Source organism: Fulmarus glacialis, unplaced genomic scaffold (genome assembly GCF_000690835.1).
Source record: "Fulmarus glacialis isolate BGI_N327 unplaced genomic scaffold, ASM69083v1 scaffold18434, whole genome shotgun sequence".
Lineage (NCBI taxonomy): Eukaryota > Metazoa > Chordata > Aves > Procellariiformes > Procellariidae > Fulmarus > Fulmarus glacialis.
Window position 1 is genome coordinate 1 of NW_009208927.1, and position 18,790 is coordinate 18,790.

Sequence of the window (18,790 nt, forward strand, 5' to 3'; positions counted from 1 at the left end):
AAGGCTTTACCTTATATTATTTGTAGTTATAAATACGGTAAGGTTTCTGAAAAGCAACTGTAATGCTTTTTTCTGAAGATCATGTAATAGCATTGTGCTGACTTGAACACATACATAGGTAATTCAGAGGTCACATATGCATTTAATATCAAGTGTGTGGAGGATAAAAGGGAGAAAAGCTATAAGGATTTTACTCGAGGAATCACTTCCCCTCTCCTTTAGAATGTTCCTTTGGTTTCAGTAAACTGTGTTTCATGTTCTGTGTCCCAGGTCAGTTACTATTTGAAGATGTACAGAAATACTCTTATTTCCTCTTAATTGAGGAAATTAAAACCTTTCTCCAATAACATTTATAAATATGACGTTGCTGAATATTAAATGCATCTTTTTCCTCTAACAGATGAATTCAAAGGACACTCTTTACTGCAAGCAGCCAGAGAGGCAGACCTAGCCAAAGTGAAAAAGACACTTGCTTTGGAGATCATTAATTTTAAGCAGCCACAGTCGCATGAGACTGCACTGGTGAGATCATACAGTCAATCCATTTGTTTTATGATAAATGTGGTGGTAGTGCTAGTTGAGGAGTTTTATTTCTACACTATGAAAATATATTCATCATCTGAGATTGAGGATTTGCCATCAAACACTTTTATATATAAAAATTAAATCGCCATTATAGAAAAAACACCATATAACTTTTTATCACTTTTTTCTTCTTCCTGGTACATTACAGAAGTGCTCCAGCACTCCTCACCTGTTCATTTTTCACTTCTCTTTTGCTTTTTTCCCATCACCCTCTCTTTTTTGTTGGTCAGTTGCTGTGGTTTTTCTGGGGCTAAATTCTATTCCAGTGGCCCAGTGCTTCCTTAATGTTTTATGTGGGCAAACTCGGATTACAAATTTTCTTCATAGGGTACATCAAATTGTGGTGAAAATAGATGCTAGGTGTACATCACAGGGTCTTACAGAATTGGAATGGTACTGACAACACCACATTAGCCATGGAAACGGGGGTGTTTGAGACTTTCCTGGCAGTATCCTGGTCTTATTTCATTGTTTGAAGAAGCAGTGGAGGCAAAGAAGACAGCCAGTATCCCAGATGCAGCGAAAATGTTGAAGTTGAGAGGGACTGATGGTATTATTAAAACTATTATAGTTATGATACTTTATTCCAATGGAAGATTTTCTTCACAGCTGCAGGCATACAACTGCATATTTAGTATTTTAAATTTTGTGATTGTGATCAGAACATTGTGTGTTGAGTACCAAGCATCTATATGCTCTGTTCTCTCCAGAGGACTTAGAATCCTAGCCTGAACTTAGAAGCAAGGCAGAGAAGAGATATTTAGAGGCTGAACATGAAGACAGTAGGAAATTTGGGATGATGATGTCCTCTTCTTCCTGAGTATATCGGTTGCTGATATGTGGCATCTCTTTAGCTGTGTAATGATAACTTTGTGGTCCTGTGGTGTTCTTTGCTCTTCTCTGCCTGCTCATTCTGCAGAGACAGCCAGGCCAAATGGGCTATTTTAGCTCTATTGATGCCTTTGGTTCACTGTTCAGTAACTGGTTGACTCTGATTTCTCAATTTTTTGCCTCCTATACTTGAGATTTCCAAGTGGTCTCCCATCCAAGTGGCAGGACTTAGCTTCCAGGATCAGATGAGGTTATGTACAATCTAACTGAGCTATTCCTGTCCTAAGCATAGTATCTTTTACCATGGGGCACTGGGGTCTGTGCCCTGTTATTCCACAAAGGCCAAAGCAAGCACCTGGTTTATGTTTCAGTGTTGCTCTGAGGTTTGGCAATATTTCAGCCAATTTGTGTTACTTTTAGTGCTGGTTTATCATATTGGCAGGAAGTACAGATAGGTGGTTATCTGCAAAGCCGCAAAAATACTGCCATTCTTCAGAGCAAAAGTTGATCTTAATGTTTATTTACAAAGCTTGCCTTTGCAAAACTTGGACGTGCTCTGCTGACTAACAGCAGTGTGGAAGCTTGAGTGGCAGTTACTTCATAGTGAAGGCTGAAACTGGGCAAAAGATGGTTATCAGTACTATTGCTACTTACTAGCATTCTGTTTGAGTTCTATCTCATTGTAAAGGCTATTGTTTTGCTATTGGGAAGTTTGAGAACTCTGTACAAGGAGACTTACCTGCTTTTTACGGGTTACTGGTTTAAAACATGGGTAAACATATAAACAAAAATGTTCAAAAGTATCTCCTATTTCTCATAGTCTGCTATCGTGAGACATCCAAACTTGAGACAAGCATTTCTGGACTGATTTTAATGCATGGTGTTCAGCTTATCTGGAACCATGCTTGTAATTTCAGGCCTCAGGAATGCATTGGTAGGGCCACTGTTGAAAATGTCAGGACAGATTGAGTCTAGTCTCTGCAGAGGATCAAAGAAAAAAGCAGGGAACAAAGCTCTCACTTCTGGGTGCCGAACGCACGGACAAACCAACAAGCAGACCCCAGCCACGTTCAGGAAAATAGTTACACCTAGCAAAGGGCTGTATGGTGTTCCCACACGAGCAGGCTTGAGCGTTGAAAAGCACTGTGTGAAAGATGTCTCTTCCTCATAGCATGGAAAAGAAGGTACTCTAAGAGAACTTTATTGCCTGTTTGTTTATTACATAATTTGTAACTGGGTCCATAACAGAATTGCGATTAGGTTAACAAGGTCAGTACACACTGAAATAGAAGAAGAAACAAAGCAACATTCAAAAGTCACATTGATCTGACAACAGCAGCAGAATCTTAATGGATCCCTTCGGAGTCCCTCTGTAGAAAGTTAGGCTATTTCAAGCCCTTTGTCTTTACCTCCTTTGTGCATTATGTGCTGGTTTTATCCTGATAACTTGCTAATGTAGTTGGGAACATCCTGCTTTTTTCATAAGTGACAAATAGCTTTAAAATAAAAATTGATTTTCTGAATAGAATAATTTAGCATTGATCACTAGCTTGTAGTTTGCTCAGTATGTTACATGTTCTGGCAGAAATATGATGGATTCTGCTTGTAAATTTTGTAGTCTGATGTTCAGCAGAATAATTAAGAGATGAAGTCATGGGTCTTAAAGCTCTTTGTCATCTGTATAGTTGAAATAAAATTTATATTTACTTTTTTGCAGCACTGTGCTGTGGCCGCTGTGCATCCCAAGCGGAAGCAAGTTGCAGAACTATTGCTCAGGAAAGGAGCAAACGTTAATGAGAAAAACAAAGAGTAGGTTTCTGAAATTTTTGAATTTTCCAAAGGACTCTGTCATACTAGGATTGTAAAACTAATATCTTCCTTTTTTAATTTTTTTTTCTTTCTAGTTTCATGACACCTTTGCATGTTGCGGCTGAAAAAGCTCATAATGATGTCATGGAAGTTCTGCATAAACATGGAGCAAAGGTAAATATACTTAAATATATTTTATTTAAGGCAAAAGGCAAGAAGAAGGGTTATATTGGTTAAATACAGTGTTACTTCCTATGATAGTTGTTGCTTTTTCTTCTGCATGCCTTGTGCTTCTTGTGTTAACCTTGAAGTGTGTTTATCTTGAATCAGTACAGGATGTTCAGGAATCCCATTTGAAAATTAGGTCTTCTCTCCAAGTAACTGAATACAGGCTTTGGGAGTCTAGCTTACTCGTTTTTAATGAATCTTGCTACTCGTTTCTAATAAATGTGGTCATCTAGGTGCCTCTTGTTGCTTTATCTTGTTGGCTTGAAAATATCCGATGTCCGAGTTTGCTGACACTGAGTTTAGTAGTCTGATGCTGGGCATCCCTCAGCTCTTGCGTTCTTCTTATTCTCTTGGTCAGATTGTTTTGCTATGCCCTTTAGCCATTGATAGGTGCTGACCAAAGTAATTTGTGAGCCTATGGTGAAGCTTGCTTAGAAACACATGGTTCAGCAAGTTACTAGTTAAAGGCAGAGGAAAGCATAACTTAGTTTATTTAGGATGTCTTTTAAGCATCTTTCAGAAGTATTTCAGAATGATCTTTCTCTGAGTTTTAGCAGCAAACTTGACATTCATGGTAATGATATACTTAGCTACTTAATTTTCTCAGAAACTCTTCTTGATGGGTACTTTCTTTGCATTGGTTAAAATATAAATTATCTCCTTACTTTTGTTTTTAAGGGGGCTCACATTACTCTCTTTGAGTCTTCATCGTCGTTCAGGTAGTTAGAAATGAAGAAATATATCTGTAATAACAATCTAGTGTGTCACTCTTGACATGCTAGGCAGTGCGAGAAATGTAATTGTATGCATAGTTAATACTAAGTCTTTTTATTTTGAAACAATGAATTGTAATTTAAAAGCCTGTATGAGAGCTCATTGCCAGATTTCAGTAGCTGATCACTTCCATAGTACTTTAATGGCACCGTAAAATAGCTACGTAACAATACCATGACAAAGTTTATTGCATTTGAGAATCCTGATGCAGTGGTGACATACCAAGATTTTCCCCGTGGGGGGGAAGGTGGGGCCAGAGGTCTCAGTCATAGTCATTAAAACCATTCATTATCATTTTCCCAGGTTCACTCTTAGTAGCATCGCTATGCACTGAGAGTGAAAAAATTTCATCTTGCCATAGGAATAGGTACTTCATGGCTTTATGGATCTGATTTTGCACATGAATTCAGTACTGATGTTACTTGGGTAGGCAATGAACTGGACATGCTGGAATTTCAAGTGTATTGATACCCAAGTACTACCTGCTTTCAAATACAAGGAGTTTCTGTGTGCTGATTGATTCTGGAAAGCCTGCTACTCTAATGTAGGTATTTAAATTAGTGCTCCCTTGAAAATCTAGCTCTGTATAGCCAGGTTAGGAGCAAGCTCAAAGACGTCATCCTTACTGGAATGGCCCAATTTTATTGTTTGCATTAGTAGCATATTCTGACGATAGCTTGTAATTCTTTTATGTCCTGAAGCAGGGGTTCCTAAATCATGATCCATGAGTCACTTGTGGACTTAGTGATGGTGGTGAGTGGCCCACAGTTATCTACAGAACTATGCTGAGTGGTGTGTTCCATTGTTTTTTGAGTTGACGCTATGAAAATTGAGGTACATGGTGGTCATTAAAACTCATTCTTTGTTCATATCCTGGTATATGCTTGCTATGTTATTCTGAGGATAGCCATTCACATTTATGATCTAGCAAAGCACTTAACTGCATGGCAGGAGACCACTCATAGTTAAAATGAAGCATTTATTTCCATACGCAATGGATCAGGTCCCTCTTTCTTGGTGTCCAAAGTTCCTTAGCTGTAAAACGGTACATAATGCAATCATGGTTTGTTCATCAGAGGTAGGTCATTAAGGCTTATGAAGCACTTTGAAGTTCCCAGACGGGATATGCTCTAGAGTATTAATTAGTTAACTAGGCATATTTAATCACTCTAAAATGTTTGTCTTGCTTGTATGTTATCATTTGACCTCTTGCTCATGCTTTGACTGTAGGCATTCAGTTCATCAGACACTTTTAACATTGATACTTCTTTGTTTCTGGTGGTTGGGACATGGCAGCTTTAATCCCTGAAGCATGATACAGGTTTTTGATACCACCCCCAAAAAAAACCCTCATTTGTTGTGTTTGTGGAAGCTTTTTCTTCCTGTTTACTCTTTTTGTGCCTTGAATTTTAATTACTTCATAAGATGTAGTCAGATGTACTAAGCTCTTTCATCCTGTCTAGTCGTATTTTTTACAAGAGAGGGTTCTCACAAGCTGGTGAATCTAGTCCCCCTGCAATAGCAGCCTCACAGTAAATATCCATTTGTTCTTTGAACAGCACTATTCTGCAGTTTAAATACCTCTTTTCCATTTTGATGCTTCCTTTGCTGAGATATTTGCAGTGAATGAACTGATTCTTCTTAGCCTTTGTTTTGGTAGGCTAAAAGCCTCAAACACTTAGTCTTCCCTCATAAGGGAACATTGCCATAATCATCCTCATAACCCTTCTCTTTACTAGCACCAGAGGAAATGTTGGAGCTCAAGCAACGAGAATGGAATTCATTCCCCCACTGCCTTGCATGATGGCACTTCCATATCTCTATGGTAAATGCTGGACTAATGCATACTGTGATCATGTTTGCCTTTTTAATAGACATGACACAGTACTCAGACCCTTCCTGTAGTCTTGTAGTACACAGAGAATCTTGATTTTTTTTTTTCCTTGCTAATTTTTCATATTCATGCCCTTCAGCATTCTCCTAAGCCAAGATCATTAATGAAAATATTAAAACAAAATTATTCCACAACCAATCACTGAGCAGCCCTCCCCCTTTCAATATGTTCAGTTCCCATGTGATCCCATATCAAATGCTTACTGAAATGTGGATGGATGAGGCCTACCGAATTTTCTTTACTTTGCAACCATTTCTTCCATCAAAGGAAAGGTACGTATAAGTCAGCTTTAATCCACCTTTTGGAAACCAGTACTGATGATAGGGAGTAACAATTTGAAAAATATGCGTAACTGGGGCTTCAAAGAAAGTGGAACTTTCTTCTTCTGAAATACAGTGCCAAAAGGCAGACAGCTGATCCACAAAAAAACATCCAGTAATGCATTTAGGAGTCAAAGTCATGTAAAGTTTTGTAGATTGAAAATAATTTGTGATTATTTTAGCGATAGAGAAGAAACTGCTGTTTTCATGAGGAGCAGCTGTGATCTGTGTCAGACAGCAAAAGTGAGATAATGTGAAGTATGAATGTTTGGGAAATGGGCTTGAAACATGGTAAAGACTGCTTTAGGGAATTTGCTTGGGATGAATGAGAGATGGTTCGTGATCTTGGAACTGGATTTAATTATCCTTAATTTTATCACTGTAAATTTGCTGTTTGAAGTATGTCAAACTATAATAAGAAGTGAAGGACTGCTTGAATAACATGTGCTTGATCTAGACTTATTTTACAGAAATATTTCTAAGCACACTAGTATTGCCAAGAGTCAACCTATACCCACAAATTGCTTTGTGGACACAGACTGGATTTGTAATTTGAACTGTAAAGAAGTCCTTGATACACATGACTTGCACATCAGCATGGTATGTCTAAGCAATGCCCGTTCCATGGTCAGTGAAAATATTTTCATTAGCTTGTTACTTGAGTTTACAGAAGTTGACTGTCAACTGTACATCTAAAGCACAGGTGAGAAACCTTCAGGTTTCTTAGAATTTTCTTCAAGAATGTTGATCATAAATGTCTGTGGTTTTAAATGCCATACCCAGTTTTTACTTGTTTGCCTGAATTGCAGTGTGAAACAGCATTTCACACCACTGCTTATTTGATGTTGAATATCCTCAGAGTACCTCATGAAAAATAAAAGCAGAGGATCTGTAAAGAATCCTCAAATATAAACTATTTTTTATTAGACCCATGAGCAAATCTTCAAGTGCCATGATTGTATCTTTGAAGATGGTCAAAATCCTTTGTTTAAAAAACATAATTTGAACGTGGTGAACTAATAAAAAGGGGCTTTCATCCTATTTTGTTTTATTGCTAGATAGTTGGATACCTCTTATAACTAGCTCCTTGTCTGAATTTACAGATACATGGGAAATGTAATATGTTCAGAAAGACATGCGGCTTTCTAGCAGTGCAGAAGAAAAGGATTAAAGTCTTTTCTGACTGCAATGATTGTTGGAAAGAAAGACCTGCAAGCATGCAAGTTCACTGGTATCGTGGGCAAACGTGGAGATGTTATGAATGCTATTTGTTTAACTGTGTTATGTTTCTAAAGGATAATGTTGAAACTATTCTTCTGCAAGAGAAAATGAGCCTTTCTAAGGTCATGTTAGACAGATAGTGTCCCTATTTATGATGGTAGCAGAAATGGCTTCATTCTGCTCTGCTAGAAGGACCTGGCTTTATGGATCTTTACCTAATACAGTTATTTCTGTGCATTGGAGTAGCATGTTGCCAGTCTTTCATGATCATGGATTTGATAATGGTCATCATCTATCTAGACCCTCACAACATACTTAAATGGTTTTGAATAACCTTGTTGTGTAATACATTTACTTCCAACATTTCACGTAGAGGTATGATTTTCTCAGGAAAGAATAAGCATCAAAAAATTAAATTTCCTTTCAGAAATGCAGCGGGTTCTGGAATGTGATGGTTAACAACATGAAGAGCTGTGTGATCTCTTGCAATTGTGTGGTTCAACTTTTCTCGCTGCTTAGACATCCAAACTTAGTGACACTAATCTTAAGCTTTTATGCAAAGGTACAACTATGGAACATAGGCTGGATCATTTAGGAGGTTTCAGAGTGAAACTAGACCTTTTTTCTTTTTTTTTCTTTCGTTTTTTTTCTTCTAACAGAGCTTGAAATTGCCGCCAGCCTCTCTTCACTCCTATCTTGTTTATTATTAGTGATGCACAAAGACACAAGACATACTGCAAGTTGTCTTCAGAATAAATGCAGCAGGAGAGCAATTAAACACTTGCATTGTGCAGGGAAGGATACCCGGATACTGGAACGGCTGGCAGAGCGCAAGTTTCACGTGTGATTTTTAGAATGTACATCTTTTAGAAAGACCTCACAGAGAAAATCGCAGTGCTTGGAAGCTGTTGCATTTTGTGCTGCTGTAGTGTCGAGGAGTAATAGGGTATTTAGGGCATTTGATACCAAGAGAAAGCTGATATGCTTATGATGTCTTGCAAAAAAAGTTTCCTGAACAGGTCCCAGCTGTTGAGCTGCCACAAGTGCCTGGCAGCCAAGGGAATTTTGCTGTAGCTGTGTACGCTGGCCCGAGACAGCAGCAGTGCGGGGAGGAAAAATCTCTTCAGTGTCTGATGATACACGACCATTTTGATTTCTCTACTGCATGTATCCAGGGTGGTGAAGAGGAAATGAAAGGGATAAAAAGAAGAACAGAAGGAATTCTGCAATGGAAAATACTGTATAGGATGTTATCTTTCCATGAAAAGCCTTACTTAAAAACACTTTTCATTTGATAACTGCATTCTGCTTTTATGTTGCAGTTTGAGCAGTGGACTGACTGTTTTCATGCGAAAAGGGGAAGAAATCAGATCCAGAGCCAGTGTGCTGTGGAATAAAAGCTGTCAAATCTGTCATTTTTAACTCCTTGCAGAAAACTCATCTGTAAAGTAGTTCAGAGCTGCAGCATTCTAATTTCAGACTGCTTATAAAGGGGACCAGTTGAATATTTCTCATTTTTTTTATTACTGCAGCTGGAACAATCTGCCTTCTCAGCACACAAATAAGGCAGAACACCTTGGGTATTTTACATTTTGTCAAATAGAGTTTAAACTTTAGCTTTGAATTTGAAAGGGCATATGTTTTTAGACATAGTATTGGGCAGGCATATGTCTTACCAGGTTTGATTTTTATGAGAGTTTAATCTCAGTTTGTATTTCAATTTGTAATGCTCAAATTGATTTTCATTTGGAAATAAATCCTGTTGCCTTCAGCCTTAGTGCGGTACATTCCTGGGTTGGTTTTAGACAAGTGCTGCATGATTGGCGAGAGTAGATCTGCCTCATAGTGAACAGATTCCCCACGAAATTGCCCTGCAAAGCCTAATTCTGTTCCCAAGGGAAAGAACAGCTTCGTCTGGTGCATGGGTCCCTCTGTCAGCTGCAGCCCTCTTTGTCCCAGAACTAAGCAGGCACTTCTTCAAACGGCTGACATTCTTCTGCCACAAGAATTGATTGTTCGCAAAGATAATTACTTGGAGGTGAAAGGAGACCTGCATACAACATGTGAGACGATGGATCTGATGACTCTGCCAGTGTTCTTTTCAAATGAATATTAACATTTTTTCCAGGTACACAGTCAGTATTGAGTTGTGCAGTGCGAACGCCTTGCTACTGTTCTTCAACAATTTGTTGAGTACACGAATGTTTAACAAAGGAATTCAGTGTTACAGAAGACATTAATTATGATTCTATTTCTTGGGTCCTTATCAGTGGTGAAAGGTGTCTGGTGTCCTGAAACAGATGAGGATCATCATCTGAACAAAATGATGGATTTAGGACACTCAGCATCTAGTTAATATTTATGATAGCAGTAAGTTTTTATTTAAAACAAAACTTTTAGGGAAATCCCATTAGAGTGGCATGAGCTGAGCACAGTTAGAAGAAAGCAGAATTGTTCTCCTGTACATCTTCCTGCAAGAGAGGTTTGTGATCTGAGAAATTCCTGCTTTACCAGATTGTAGAATTGTTCAGGGATATAGAAGAATTTCAGACAGTATCGAATCACACTCCACTTTATTTATGTGGTAGTTTTTTGTTCTTTCATGTGGCTTGATATTGTTGTATTGCAGGTATTTTACTTAATTTTTTTACCCTATCTGGTAGTAGATATCTTCTACATACTTACCCACTAATTAAATTTCATTTAGTTATTTACAGAATATGTGTCTTACCCAAAATGTTTTTTCACTAGTTTTCATAGAAAGGTAGTAGGATTTGCAGGCTGCATTTTAGGTGAGAAATAACAAGCAAAACCTTTGTTCACTGCTACCACAAAGATTTTGAGAAGGTAAAAATGTGGTTTTTTACAGTAACAGTGTCTATTATGCATGCGGTTCACAGCCTGCAATCCGTAGGCTTGGAAACAGATAACAGATTCTGAGTTGCTTGCAGAGAATATAGAGTAGTTCTGTATTTCATAAAGTGGTAAAAAAGCTGTTGGACATTTGCATTTAAATTTGTCATGAATCGCTGCTAGGTACAAAGTATCTGCTTGAAAGGTTATTTTCATGAGGGTTTTTTTTTTTCCACTTTTTAAAGCTCTCTGTTATTCTCTTCCTTTCTCTGATAGTGAAGCCGTGGAGATGCTTCTAGTTATTTAAATACTCTGTTAGATCTTGACAGGCAGATGGGTTTCCATTATATCATACTCTTTGAAGGTGATACTCCATTTTGCCTGTTTATACAGTCTTGTATTGAGTAGAATTATATCCAGTTATACTCAACATTTCTGTAAAAGTACAAAAAGTGAGGAGGAAATGGACTGTTTGTATCCTACTTCTTTTTTTTCCTCACTCCTTCATAGAATTCCTAATCTGACATCTTTGTTTTGTTTTAATTCTTGGTAGTGAGTAATGTTGAGTTAATTCTCCTTCTGAGGATGACAGATGGTAATTTGCTTAAAGCTGGAAGATCTTTGAATTGTTTGGTTCATTGTTTACCTCTTTCTACTCTTCTGTGAGAGTTTTGCTTTTCTTGCACAAGGTTGATCTTCATCGAGTTTGTCAAAAACTTGATCATTATTTTAAATATGGTTTTGGGGATCCTGTGTTGTCTGTTAGCCATGCAAACAAATAACCTGCATTGTTAAAAAACAGGAGAGCATCTGTGGTAAACTATCTTTACATTGGAGTGTTTACCTATTTTGTCATTTGGTTTTGTTTAGTTGTAATGCAGAGGGATTGATAGATAAATTTGTATGCTGGAAAATTCTTGTTGTTGCTCTCCTTAAGGGCAGGGACAGGTGCAGGCTTTTAATTATAACAATGTTTCATTTTGTATTGCTGCTGATTTTTCAGATGAATGCACTGGACACACTTGGTCAAACAGCGTTGCACAGGGCTGCTTTAGCAGGTCACTTGCAAACCTGCCGGCTTTTGCTGAATTATGGCTCTGATCCCTCCATCATCTCTTTACAAGGCTTCACAGCGGCACAGATGGGAAATGAAGCAGTGCAACAGATTCTAAGTGGTGGGTAAAAATAAAGGCTTGTGTATTTGAACTTCAGCTTCTCCCTTTACAGCTGTGGATCTTATTTCTTTTTCAATGCAAGAGACTTGCAGTAGTTTTCTCATCCTTCCCTTCCACCATCATGTGCACACATCCATAGTATGTACTGTGCAATACTCTTCAGAAAAAAGCACAACAAAACAAAAAAAGCCCTGCTCAATTCGGTGATTTTGTGCAAATCAGGAAGAAAATAAACATCTTGTGTCTTTAGAGCATGCTGCTACACAGGGAGATTGTAGGAAGGCAGATGTGGGGAGTTTGGGGTTTTTTGGTAACAAGTTCCGAGACAACTGGAATATTGCTGAACATGTGAGAAACCTTTTTCCTCTCATCAGCCACCCTGTTAGGTACTCCATGCTTTAGCAATCACAAGCAGAGTGCTACTAGCAGAAAAATACTGATAGTTGCTAAACCATTTGAACATTTACTTCAAATCTCTTGCTTGTCCAGCAGAGAGATTTTATTGTGAAAGTGCTCTGGATACTGTTTAGATAACAGTTTGTTTATACCTTGCATTAAAAAGGTGAATAGATGTTTGAAGAGGGTACCACTATTTTTCATGTAAGTGCTTGAGGGTTTGCATCCTTGTACCCATGTCACATTTAAATTTTTACGAGTAGGAAGAAGAATAATTGCATCAGTAGCTATTACAGAGCAAGTAACTCACCTTACAGTGGGATATGCATGTAGTCAAAGAGGCAGATATCCAGATAGATGAGAAGACCAGTGGTAGCTAGAAACTCCATTTCCTTCAGTGTTTTCAGCAATGTTACCTTAAAACAGGCAAAAAAAAAAAAGAGGCATTTTACAGCAGTGCAAGGGAGGACTGTTCGAAGTATACCCACTCCTGAGACATAGCTGGTTACACGGGTAGCATTACCTGTTTAAAACATGCATGTGACTATGTATGTATATTGAGAGAGAAGAATGTTAGCTATGAATCAGAAGAAAGTAAACATATCCCCTGCTGTTAAAGAGAATAGGAGTTTGATTTTAAAAAAATGGTAAATTTGCAAGTATTCTGAAAACACTTACTTGATTTTGAATTAAAAATTCATTTTCACTGATTTACCTTTTCTAGGAAAACTAATTTCAGATGTCATACTGTACTGCTTTTCATTGGAGAGGTAGCAGCTTTTCTCTTACATCCCTGAAGGTGTTCAAGACAAAGATTCAAAAGCTGAAAAAATGCATGTGGTGTAGGGTTGCTGACACTTTTTGTTCTCTATATTTCAAAGCTAGTAAATGAATGCTGAAATTATTTACCAAATATTACTGCGTGTTCATTTTTGTAAGACTGGGTTAAAGAAATTTTTTTTTTAAATGTTGGAGTTGTTTTTGTAGAGATTGTTACCTGACTCTTGAGTTCACAACTTAAAATATTTTTCATCCAGTATTGGATATTTTTTTTTTCTCAAACTTGGTTGCTGAGCTACTTCCCAACTGTGAGATAACCATGAAAACAGCTTTCTGATGGCATAGTGGCCAGTGGATACCACTTTACTCTAGCTGCTTGTGATTTTGGTTGCAACTGGTAGGAGTATGGCCATGTAATGTAAGAAAGCTCGTAAAGTGAGCTTGTTAATTTTTTCAAATGCTTATTAGAAAATGCTGCTAGTTTTGTTTTTCTTGAAGAGTAAGATTTGTTTTGTTTCTTTGCTGAGTGCAGCCTTTTGGTACTCAAGTTCTAATCTAGTGGAATTGAAATTTCTCCTTCCTGTATTAATTAGATTGTGTTTCTGATTTATTTCCTTTTTTACCCTCACCAAAGTGAAGGTCTTGGCTATCTTGTGAAGACAAGGACAGGAGTCCACAGAAGAGATAAAGTATTGCTAAGGAGCGGAGCTTTGGATCCAGTATAGGACTTAGCCTCGCCTATTCTCTCCCTACCTCAGGATGCTGAGGTGGTGGTGCTGTTGGGGAGAGCAAAGGAGGGCAAATAACTTCAGATGAAGTACGTGTGAGCTGAAATCTTAACCCGCTCCAGCAACAGGAGTTATACATGCTGTGCTCTGCCCACAGTCACTAACATTTGTGTCAAACCCCTGCTGCCATCCTTCTCTTGCAGCATGTGTTTCAATCACTTAGAATCATAGAATCATTTAGGTTGGAAAAGACTTTTCAGATCATCGAGTCCAAGTGCTTGCTAGTGGAAATGCTCCAGAGGATTGAGGTAGACTCGAGGAAAGGAGCTGGCAGCTTTGGCTGTATTAAAGATGTCACTATCCCTCTTCCCTGAGCTTTCTCAGCCCTTCCTTCAACTGAGAGCATTTCTTCACCTAACAGTTGAGCTTGTAGGAGTTGTTTCCTACTTTCTCCTCCTCCTCCTCTTCCTGCAGTGAGTACGGAGGCAAGGAGGTAGCAAAAGGCCACAAAACATTGATCAGGAAGAGACAATAGGGCTACGATAGGAAATACTACCTCAAAGTGAATAGATAAGTTGATGTCTTTCTGTAAGGATAGCTAGTTAAGAAAACAAATACCCCTTTCCACCCATTTTCCACTCCTGTGATATAGTCACAGATTACATTGCAAAGTCGGGAATTGATTGGATTTTGCAAAGACTCTGTTAGTCTGTAAGAAGTACCTTCTCACAATGTCTCTGCAGTTTCCTCCTGGGACGTAGTACCAGTTCTCTACATTCAAAAAAGTCTTTTAAGTATTTTTGATGGAGTTGCATGCCCATCTAGAATGAGTTTGGCCTAGTACAACATTCTGACTTTTTTACAGAGGATTGCAACCCCAAGTTCACCTTGCCCCGTTTGTTTTGCACTAGGCAGTCATTTCTGTTGCTGATCAGGCAATGTGCTGCCAAAACTTCCATTCCATAAATCCTTGAGCTTGAGAGGAGTGGCTTCTGCAATAGAAAGCAGTTTCTATTAAAAATGAAGTGATCAAGATTGCCTTTTCAGCTCCTTTTTGAGCAACACTGAAGAGCTCTAGGGACAGCTAATCCACTGCTCCTTTCCAACCACTTCTTCCTCTTCCCTCAGTGCATGCTTGCTTTCTCACAGCCATATTTCTAATGAGAAGTGGGGTAAAAAAGAGTTTTGAGGCCAAAACCTGTCATTGTCTTGCAGTCATTTAAAGAGGAAAAAAGGTATCTCTCTAAAGATCTCCTTTTAATCACTGTGTCATTCTTTAACCACCCTGTGTTTGTAACAACAGACAGTTCTCATTGTTGCTATGAAGTGCAGTACACAACTGTAGCATCATAAAACAAGCAGTCACCATGTGGCCAGGGCCATCTTAGAAATCCCATCCCCTCGTCACTGCTTCATAGTATGAGACACATGACAAGTGCAGAGTGCAAAGGCTGTAATTCAGCTGCTGAATTGAGCACATTTAACCCTGGCTGTGCTTTGGCCTCATGCGGTTTGCTGAAGTTGTTGAGAAAGGTGCTTTTGATCTTCAGCAAAACTTTGAATCTGTCGCAGTGAGCATGTAGATTTCTTAAATGCAGAAATGGGCATTTTTACCATACATAGGATTAGGAAAGCATTGAAATTCCATTTGGCACAATAATGTCAGCTCTAGAGTCTAAATCTGACTGGTTTACGCTGAAACTAAGGTTCCTTATTCAGCTGTTTAGGCAATATGAACTTTGAACATCACAACTCCAGCTGCATTTTTACAAATGACAACAGACTTTTTTTTTCTCCCCAGTTTGGAAAATATGTTGAGCAGAAGTTAATATAACTTAATGATCCTAAGTAATCCTAAAATATCTTTTTCCCTATGTAGAAAGTACACCTGTGCGCACATCTGATGTGGATTATCGGTTGTTAGAAGCATCCAAAGCTGGAGACTTGGAAACTGTGAAGGTGGGTTTGAAAAATTCATGTTAATTTTCCACTTTGTATTGCTGTGCAAGGCTTGTGGAAGCCACAAGAGTTGTAGAAGTAGTGCCCGGTGGATGATAAATCATAAAAAATGTGAAGGCAAATATTTTTTTTCCCCCCTAGAAAATAGTGCATTAAAATGTGCTGAGGTGTTTCTCTTGAGTTTTTGGTTGTTCATTCTCCCAGTCCTTCACACAGTCATGTCTTCGATGGACTCAGATGTAATGTTGCAGATGCAGCTGTAATTTTTTGAAGTGGACTCTGTGATCCTCAGAATCGCAGTTTAGTAGAAACAAGCCTCAGGTGCATGATTCAATCAGAAGGCAAGCAAACAAAAGTGTTAACAGGTAGCAGACTTCACATTTTAAGCCATCCTTAATCTGAAGGTGAAGGGTCAGGCCATGGAATCCCAGCATCACAGGGATCACATGATCTTGTCTTTCATACTTGTTCTGTGGGCAAAATAGCCTGCAGATAGACTGTTCTACATGCATTCTCACTTGAACTTCAACATGATACATATTAATATTCAAACAACAGCAGTTTTGTGCACCAGCAGCTCCTTTGACTGCCAAGCTCAGTATTTCTAGATTTCTGAAGACAATGTAAGCTGGAAATGGTAATATATCTGGAGAAAGTTACATGGCCTTGAACCTGGTGCTTGGTGATTTAGAGGCTCACCCTTTCTAATACATTAGGAATGTCTTCATACTGCTTCCATCATTTAAGTCTTGTTTGTTATGGAAGTACTTCCAGCCATAAATTTAGAGCAGCTATTTTTTAAACTTTGCCTAAGTGGAAAGAAATATCCTGAAACCTAACTTCTAAAAATTTGTATGTAATAATAAATGGATCAGATTTTGTGTTGGGGTGTTTGGGGGTGGTAGTTTGGGGTTTTTCTTTTGGGTTTTTTTGTTCATTTGTTTGACTGTTTTTTGTTTGGTTTGTGGGGCTTTTTATTTGCTTGTTTTAGTTCTGTACTAGATTTTCGTTTCTTCTTTTGTCTTTGCAGCAACTTTGCAGCCCTCAGAATGTGAATTGTAGAGATTTGGAAGGCCGTCATTCAACACCGCTGCACTTTGCTGCAGGATATAACCGCGTATCAGTGGTGGAGTATCTGTTGCACCATGGGGCAGATGTGCATGCCAAAGATAAAGGGTACATTTCACTCCATTATATGCTCTGCTGTTTTGCATTAGTGTGAGACTTCTACCCTCCTCTGTTCATTTTGCTTCGGATTTCAGTAACCATCATGTTTTTCTCTTGCAATTTTTTTTTTTCTTCTTGTTCTGTATTGTTCCTGACATCACTGTAGGAAGATTTATAGACCATTACGGCATATTTAGCTTTCTGGCAAAGCCATTGTCCAGTACTTATCTGGCACAGCAATGCATGATCCTTCTCTTCCCCCTTTTGCCCATTTTGGAGACTTTGTTGTGTTTAAAAGCAGCCTTTAAGTTATTTCAGGTGATCTAAAATTAGTTTTGAATTGTGTGGGGTAAAATACCAGGGTTATCTCTGGTCATTTTTCTAGTTCTGTTAGTTAGCTTTTATTATTAAGTTAGTTACTTATTCAGTTAATATTCAGTTAAATGATACGAACCATTTACAGGTTTTTGTATTATTTGCAAAGCAATCATGTAGAATAGCATGGTTATGTTTGATCTTTCACTCCAGTATATTGGTTCAGGATGGGGGATAATTCATTTCCAATGCTAAAACATTTCCAATACTGAATTTTCAGACTCTCCCTGAAAGAAATGTTTGGGTATCTTTCTGTATCTATCAGGTGTGCAGTGCTTACTAATGACTGTACTTCAAACCCATTGTATAGTGTTATACCTTTTCTGAAATTTACACTCAAATATCCAAAGTCAGAACATCAGTGATTCTTGCAATTTAGTTTTTGGCTGTTGTTAACAGCATTGAAGTTACTTCCTTGTGGAAGTAGTAACGTTGGTGTTTGCTAAGTATTTAAAAGTCTCGTGGATGACAACTGAAGGAGGATAATGAAGTTCTAATTGATGTTTTAATAGCAGGGAAATAAAGCCATGAAAACTGGAAAGACTGAAAGATACCAATAATGTCCGGTGGAGGTGGGAGTTTTATCTACTGGAACTTTGTATTGCATATTGGATTTTATTTTCTGTAGCTATTAATACTTTCTTTTTGATTAGTGGCTTAGTACCCCTGCACAATGCCTGTTCTTATGGACACTACGAAGTGGCTGAACTCCTAGTGAGGCACGGTGCTTCTGTCAACGTGGCAGATCTGTGGAAATTCACTCCTTTACATGAAGCAGCAGCAAAAGGAAAATATGAAATCTGCAAGCTGCTTTTAAAAGTATGTGCTGGAGTTTTCAGATGTGTCTTTAAATGTGTATATGTTTATTTTTGCTGAAGTTTAATTAATGCAAAGTTAATTGCATTCAGTGAGTTCTTTATGGTGTCTTTGAATCTATTTTCATCTTAAAAATGTCAGATGGTTTCTTGTGTAATGTCAGTTCACTTACAAAGAATCATCAGTACAGTTACTTTTTCCAGTACGTATACTAATACTATTAGCCAAGTAGGACAAGACTCTCAAACTGGAAAAAGCAGCTGAATTTGTGTAAAAATACAAAAACCCAACCTTATCCTATTCAGACCTTTCTGGAACAGTTACTGCAGTTAAGTAAACCTTTGTAAATACTTATGCAAGAGTGTGTTACAGAGCAATAACTGAAGGTGGGTCCTAAATGGTGTCTGGCATGTGAGAAATTTAAAACTGTTATGTTAATGTATAATTTATCAAGCTCCTGGAAGAAATGCATATTAATATATGTGGAATAAATATTCATTATAATTAGTGGAAGAACTTGTAAAAAGCATGAGGTAATGCCAACATGTTTCCAGTGAGTTTGAGAGACTTTTTAACGTAAGGTCATATCCTGCCGTGGGAGGGTAAAAGAGGGTGCTACAGTAGAATTTCTTGCCAATCTTATTTCCTCTTTTTAGCCTTGCCTACTTCATGTCCCTCTGAAGCACAGCATTTAAAATAGGAGTAAGTCACAGTATGGATAGTCTTAAAATGATGAGGCTCTTCTCTGTCCATTCCCCTTTTCATTTGCTGCTGCAAAGCCCTGCTATTTCCCTCCTGTGTATTAATTACTTCACTTGATTACCAAAAAAGCATTCAGAGGAGGTAGCACATCAGTTTGAAACACATCTGCAGTAGAAA

The 18,790-nt window shown here is 38.1% G+C and overlaps 1 protein-coding gene across 1 annotated transcript in view; it reads left to right on the forward strand.

Annotated features, from left to right (window-relative positions):
• Nucleotides 1–400: 400 nt before the first annotated feature.
• Nucleotides 401–18,790, forward strand: part of LOC104075993 (tankyrase-1) — a gene marked incomplete at its 5' end in the record, with an annotated part of 36,362 nt that continues 17,972 nt past the window's right edge. The window contains 7 exons of the mRNA XM_009576684.1: nucleotides 401–522; nucleotides 3,134–3,225; nucleotides 3,321–3,399; nucleotides 11,519–11,690; nucleotides 15,474–15,553; nucleotides 16,584–16,729; nucleotides 17,749–17,914. Of these exons, the coding sequence (XP_009574979.1) occupies nucleotides 401–522; nucleotides 3,134–3,225; nucleotides 3,321–3,399; nucleotides 11,519–11,690; nucleotides 15,474–15,553; nucleotides 16,584–16,729; nucleotides 17,749–17,914 (857 nt within the window). The remainder of the gene's footprint in view (nucleotides 523–3,133; nucleotides 3,226–3,320; nucleotides 3,400–11,518; nucleotides 11,691–15,473; nucleotides 15,554–16,583; nucleotides 16,730–17,748; nucleotides 17,915–18,790) is intronic.